This window comes from Cyprinodon variegatus, unplaced genomic scaffold, assembly GCF_000732505.1.
Source record: "Cyprinodon variegatus isolate N-32 unplaced genomic scaffold, C_variegatus-1.0 Scaffold1822, whole genome shotgun sequence".
NCBI lineage: Eukaryota > Metazoa > Chordata > Actinopteri > Cyprinodontiformes > Cyprinodontidae > Cyprinodon > Cyprinodon variegatus.
Genome location: NW_015152275.1, coordinates 6,751 through 14,023, shown reverse-complemented (window position 1 = coordinate 14,023; position 7,273 = coordinate 6,751). Strand labels below are relative to the sequence as shown.

Sequence of the window (7,273 nt, the reverse complement as noted above, 5' to 3'; positions counted from 1 at the left end):
CTCACCTACTGGAGTCTAAGAGTCAACCTCTGGAGACGTGAGTCTACCTACCTTTCCACCTCTTCAAGTACGACAATCAATTTTCCCACTGAACCTGAACTAACCGCAGTGTCTTCCCCTCACCTTTCAGTTCCGGTTGAGCAGTGTTCAGAGCAACACTGGAATCTCCACAAAACTTCTCAATAAACCTGTTAAACTTTTTCCCTTTTCTCTCTGGTCTGGTTTATCTGCATGTGGGTCTGAGCTCTTGATGAAATCATGACTGCACTTAAAAAAAAAAGAAGAAATGTTCCCGAAAGCTGTTCTAAACAAAATGTATTTTTGTTTTACACTTGTGTACACAAAATGACAGATAAATCTGTCTAAGTCTAAGTTGCCTAAAGTATCTACAGTCCATTTTTTTAGTCCAGTTTTTTACACATCATGCACACATAAAAAGACTATATGAGTGTTTGATGTTATATTTTGAAATTAAATATGTTATAAAATATGCTTTTCCTTTGCAAAAAAAGTTCTGTTTTTAAACTTGCTCTGTGAATCTAAAAAAAAAGGTAATATAAAACTATGTTAGAAATAAAATGGCTTGTTTTGAAAAGTTTGTATTTTGGAATGACTCTTTTGAACAGCTCTTTGAGGCAAACATCCTAAACATCCATTTGCATCAAAGTGCCTTAAGTCCCATCAGTAATATGTACAAATTCCAAAGGTTTAATTTATCTGCAGAGCTGCTTTATGAAAGAAACATTACAGTAGTTGGTCAGCATAACTAAAATACAATAAATTGTCCCTCTTGTAGAGGGAATGTCTCCCTGATCTTGTAAATGGCATGGCTGGGTATTTGTACTTGGAACTGTCTTTACTGATTAAGTTTCATCATATTGATGATATATAGCAAAAGATTCTTCAAAACTTTTACAATTTGATTTCCTGGATTTTTTTTTACCTTAATTTTGCCTCTCTTAGTTGGATTGTGCCTATAATGAGAATAACAGAGGTCTATCATCTTTATAAGTCAGAGAATTTGTGCAATCAGTGGCTGAATCCTTTTCCCTGCTGTGTTAATACATATTATTATGTGTAGATAAAACCATAAGTAAAACCCACTCTGTCCTAAATCAATGCTAATTTCACTTAAGCAATCTGATTACTATCTTTAAACCAGTTCTTGTAGCAAGAGACAGCACAGCAACTCGATGGAATATTAAAGGTTAATGACTTTATTTTGGTACATTTCCATTTTTAAAACAATGATCCACACCAACTGTCTCTTACTGATAAAACTGTGTTGGTGGAAAAAACTGAACAAAAACAAGCAAAAAAATTAACATCACTCAGAGAGAAATAGAGGAGGCAGTGAAGAATGTCAATACCTCATGTTAGAATTCAAATTCCTAAAAGAGAATATGCTTAAGAAACAAACAATGCTGTGAAGAAAATAAAAAACATACAATGCATATAAGATTTTAATGTATAATTAAAAATACACTTGACTCATGCACCAAGTTGACAAGCTCCATCTTCTGGGAACCAGAGAACTAGCGCCATCTAAGACTTATATTCAAATATGAGGTAAGAATTCTTGTTCTGCCCATTATTTAGCCCACCCTACTTTCGCAGAATCAGCTTCTCCATTTGGATTTTTTGTTGCCTTGCAACTTTATATGTTATGAAGAGCATCCACCCAGTGCAAAGCTCACAACACTGAATGGCTCTTTCCTCAGCCTTTCCCTTTATGGCATATATTCCTCACACTTAGCTAACCGCCTCCCAGGTTATCCATATTTTCTAAACACATAAATAAAATATGCCAGATACATTCTCACTATAACTGATAAACAGCAACAATTATTTTATTGGGCATTAATGATTTTCTTCAATCAAAACTATTTACAAATCCATGCTCACTGCCTTTTGATATAAGAAGCCACACAGAATGGCTGGGGTTATGTTTACTGCTGGTTTAAAATGGCTGTTGTGCGTCAAAATTTTAATTGCAAAACTGTTCCAGACCTCAATGTCAATACACAACTAGTGTATAAATGCTGCTATGTTGTGTTAACAAAGGAGTATTTAAAGTAAGTCTCACTTAAATGCACTGCACACTAGTGAGGCCACCAAACTCCCAGCCAACTATCTGTGAGGCTTTGACAAACTATGTTGGTGCAGCTTAGGAAATAATTATAAATGAAGAGATGCAGGAGCAAAGAAGATGACTGTTAAAGCTGTTGGTCTGATGAACATCTGGAGAATCACAACAAATGACTGAAGGTATAAACCTTCTGTAACCCTTTTTGTCTTTTATTATTGTTTTTTCAAATATTCAGATTGTGAAAGCCTCTGCTTAATTTCCAAATGCTGATATGAAAATGTAATCTTGGCATCTCTATTATTTTAAGTAAAAAACAAAAATATAACGGCAGTACAGATTTGGGTTTGTTATTTTTATAATTGTTTTTTTCCTATTTTATCATTACTTATCATTAATCAGAAGTCAAGCAAAGGAATCATTCTTAGAAGTTAACTAAGATTAACTAAGATAATTAGAAATTTTGAGTGACAGGCTATTAATACTCTTCATCAGCTCCATCAAGAATATAACCTCCTGATGGTGTTTTATCATCTCTATAAATAATAGTACAGGAACTGTAACTGATTTCATGCCTGAATCCTCTCTCTTCATTCATGTGTTTCATCTTGAATACATGGCTCCTCAGTTGGATTCCTAAAGCACTTATCTCTGTAGAGCCAAATTCAGTTTCTAGTTTCAGTTCACTTGTAGTCCTGTCTAATGGGCCATCCTTTTCCTCTCCCCACTCATCTGGATTTTTTCTGGATGAGTGATTGAATGTCATTTGCATGTCTGCTTGACCTGCTGTAGCTGGAGATCTTCGAAACCCTCTGGTTTCTTCTGATCCAACACCCACACCTTCTTTCCTTAAAACATCTTCATTCTTGACTATACCTTTGGCTGTAAAATAGTTTTCTTCCTTGCGTCTTCTCTCATCTAACCTCTGACTAACAGGAAATCGATAAGCATAGGAACTTTTATGAATATTCATAACCTGTAAGTTTATACCTAACTCTACAGCTCCATGCACAGTCGTTTCCTGGGCTCTGAAAGGACACAGAATTTCACACTGACGTCCAAACCATTCAATAATGTGCTGCTGCAGTATTTTGCTCTGAGCGAACCCCCCCACTAACAGCATATAATTAATGTGGAGAACAGAGTCAAAGATTTCTATCAGGATCTGAGTGATGCCTTGCAGACTTTCATCAAAGAAAGACATCAGTCTGTCTCTTCTGATGTGGATGTAATAACCATAACAGAAAGCACCGAGGCCTGACTTAATGATGTTTTCTCTTCCTGCCTTTTTTTCAGCCAATAATCTCAGGTTTAATGGGAGGCTGAATTTAATACCTGTATCTGCTTGCTTGAGATGGGTAAATTCATACATGATTCCCTGAGCTAAACTGGGATAGTTTTGTTGAAATTCATCCCAGACTCCATCAGGGAATATTTCTCTCAGAAATTGTTTAAATTTTCTGTTGACAGTTTGTCCTCCTAGGTTGTTTCCAGAGAACTTGTGCAGCTCCTTCAGGGCTCCTCCATGCTGGACTTCATGAACAGTCATGTCAATAGCTCCTCCTAAAAGGGACAGATGGGATCAATTTGTTTTAGTTCCCAACAGATTTAAAATAATAACCATCACATTTTATAATGTTCCTGAGTCTAAAGATGTTAAAAATGTTTAGTGATTGATTCAATAACTCAATGAATCAGAATCACAGACATTACCTCCACAGTCAACAACAATGTACCGAGTCCCTGGAGACTGATGCAGTGACTTGATGTGGTTCTTTAAGATGAACTCGTCTGGTTGAAGCTTCATACACCAGATAAAAGCAGCTTCTGGCTCTGGAACAATAAGCAGATTCTCCTCCCGTCCTTCTGTTACTATACCTGCCTACAAAGAAAAAAACTGTCATCCTTCTGAACACCTATGAACGCCATTGCTCTCTGTATAATCTGGTTTTACCTGTTTTGCAGCTTCAATCATGAACTGTTTATCTGACTCATCCCAGATGGCAGGAACAGTGAGAACCCAGGTGAAGAAAGAGGGATTGAACGCCATCACCCTTGTCATGGAACTGATGGTTTTTAGAGCGTCATCCTTCAGAAATCTCAGGGACTCTGAGAAAACTTTTAGTGCCTCCAAAGGTTTCCCGCTGGCATCTTTAATCTTCAGATCACTGAGTTTCTGGAAATGTTTATTTAGATCATAGATACAGCAGAGCATTGATTATACTCCTGATGTATTTTGAATCATTTTAACCAACATTTTAAGAAAAAAATAGTTTTTTGATGGCAGCTTTGTACATTTCCCTTTAATGTTCTCAGGTTACCATTTTTAAAAAATGATTGATCTACATCATGTCTCCTTTTTGTTCTCTTCTGGTGTCAAAAAGTTTTATCAAACTTAATCAGAATTTATATTAAATTAACTCTTAACTAAAGATCAACTCCGATGTAATATGCAGAAATCATTGTATTTGCATACCCATGTGTTTAAAAATGTTTTTTATTCTTTAATTTGCAACAAAAGACTCTATTGCAGTGAATAATTATGCAATGCTCAGCAGGTGAATATTAAGCTGAAGTTTAACTTAAATTGAAGCATTTATGAGTGTAAATGTTAAAGCACATAACTGTCCAGTAATGTACTGTACTTACTTTCTTGTAGAGAGTCATCTTAAAGTCTTCAAAGAAATAATGTTTCTTTGCTTCTTCTCCCCTCATGTCCTTGAATTTCATTTGGGCTTCATAACCAAAACTAAGAAATGTTTTATCTTCATTAAACAAAATGCAGGTTGGAGTCTTTGGGGTCTCTAATCCATACTCTTTCCCCCATCTTTTCAAGCGAGGGTCACTTTCTTCCCCTCTGGCACTGATATTAAAGGCATATCCGCTAAATGCTGTCCCAAAGTCTATTGCTATGACACACAAGTCATCCATTGCAGAAGTAAATTCTGTTTATTCAAGGAAAAGATGAATGTCAGTGTGCCACGAAGCATCAGTCAGACAACATTTATACATCTCTCTGTAAACCACGCCCACTACTTGTATAGGAGCATTTATTTTTAGGCCATTTGACAACGTGTAAATATGCTGTTTCAGTAAAAGGCCTTTTTCATACTGACCAAGATGCAAAGAATACAGGGGACAGAATATATGAACGGAAACCCTTACACACAGAAAATAATGGAAGAGCAAAAGGTTAGGGCAGTGATTTTCAACCCTGGTCCTCAAGGCATCCTGCTCTGCATGTTTTGGGTGTTTCTGAGGTTCAGCACCTGATTCAGATGATTGCAGTTCAGCAAAGCCTGATAATCTGCTATCAATTGATAACAGGTGTGTGGAAGCTGGGAAACATCTACAACAGGCAGGGCTGGGTGCCTTGAGGACCAGGATTGAAAAACACTGGGTAAGAGAACAGTTTAGGCATCAGAGAAGCTTGGCAATAAAATCTTTTTCCTATTTAGAGCACGCAACTCAGATTTACACACCGATTTAAACACAAATAGAAGGCCAGTGCCAAAAGAGAAACACACAAACACATTCCAGTTAGTGCACGCACACACATTCCATGTTACAAAAGGAAATAAATACAGCTGAGATGGGTGCAGCATTTCTGTGGAAATAACTTTGGGACGAGTGTAAGCTCTGACTTGTGAATTTTAGTCAGAATGTTGGAATTCAACTTGTTCATAAACGGTTTCCCCCCATCCGTTCGGACAGATGGACTGAATCGTCTTTAGTGTCTAGATTTTTTGTATTAATGAGAATTCTACCATTTTTAGCCCCAACACTTGTACTCTACTTCATCATCTGTTCATCTTTCTTAGAACAAACTAAAATAGGCTCACACCTATATGATTTCTTGTTTAATTCAGCTCTCTCAATGGAAAAGTTTTTTTTTATGTGATAAAAATAAATAGAACGGGAAGAACATTTCATTTAAAAAAATGATTACTCAAATAACTGAAATAGTTGAAATCTTTTAGACCACTTGATTTAGTCCATCTTTTTAGGCTGTTAAAAGTATATCTCAAAATTAGCCATATTTGAACCCCATTGTATATACAAGATTTATATATAACCGTGAGGATTCTTAGTCATCCAGGTCATGGTCAAGATTGGAAAGTTCAGTTTAGGCAACTGGAGGTAAGTTTCTCAGAAGACATTTCACCTCTCATCCAAAAGGGTTCTTCAGTTCTAACTGGTGTTGGGGGCACTGGAATCAATATGCTGTAGGTGTAAAAAAATCATTAGGGGAGGGGGAAAACCAAAACAAACAAAACAAAAGAAAGCTCTGATTTCTCATATTGGATGGGTAATGGAGATCACCTGGGGTGTGTTTATCAATCTGACTGTATAATCTGGTTGAGTTTACCCTGTAATGTGTTGTGAATTGGCGCTATATAAATAAACTGAATTGAACTCATGGCCCTTATGGGGTTCTAATGGGGGGTTAACTGCCCGACCAGAGTAGTTTCAGTCACATGCCTCATTAAAGTGAGAGTCACGTGGAGAATCTTCTGGGTATTGTTCCTAAAAGTGCTTTGTAAGTAGGTGAAATCTTATGTCTAAGACCACCTCCTCTGTTGAGCGATGTTTTTTCTAGGTTAAAAAGATGGCTTCCTTAACCCCTTTCTCAAACCAGCTGTCTTCCTCTGTCAGAATAAGGACATTGTTGTCCTCAAAAGACTGTTGGTGAATGGCTGAGTCCTTTCCTGTAGAGCTGTCCTTCCCATGTTGAGCCATACACCTATGTAACGGTGTCTTGGTCTCTCCAATGTACAGGTCTGAGCACTTAAAAAAAAAGATCTGGGATAACCATAGTTCTTCAGGGCTTCCTGATATGTCCCTGCCCTCTCATCTTCCCTATGCTGGTATTGGGAATGGTTTCTGCTCGTGTGTGGAGGGTTCTGATGACGCCTGCTTTGAGTTCCAGTGTGTGGTGTGAGTCAAAACTCCACATAAACATCTACAGGAAACCTACAAACGGAGGTCAATGAAGAGAAGCCAGGATAGGAGAGATATTATCTCTCTTTTTCATTTTCATCAGAACTCTGGCTGCAGCATTTTGGATCAGCTGAAGGCTTTTAACTACAGTTTGTGGACTTCCTGATAGTAAAGAATTACAATAGTCCAGCCTTGAAGTAGGGCTGGGCGATATAGAAAAAAAGCTTATCGATAAAAAAAAATGCA

The 7,273-nt window shown here is 37.1% G+C and overlaps 1 protein-coding gene across 1 annotated transcript in view; it reads right to left on the bottom strand.

Annotated features, from left to right (window-relative positions):
* The window catches only part of LOC107104626 (heat shock 70 kDa protein 12A-like), a 7,879-nt gene extending 2,862 nt beyond the window's left edge, over positions 1-5,017 (bottom strand). Inside the window, exons 1-4 of the mRNA XM_015404666.1 lie at positions 4,736-5,017; positions 4,041-4,262; positions 3,800-3,968; positions 2,703-3,649 (exon numbers count right to left, since the gene is read on the bottom strand). Of these exons, the coding sequence (XP_015260152.1) occupies positions 2,703-3,649; positions 3,800-3,968; positions 4,041-4,262; positions 4,736-5,017 (1,620 nt within the window). The remainder of the gene's footprint in view (positions 1-2,702; positions 3,650-3,799; positions 3,969-4,040; positions 4,263-4,735) is intronic.
* Between the last annotated feature and the right edge of the window lie 2,256 nt (positions 5,018-7,273).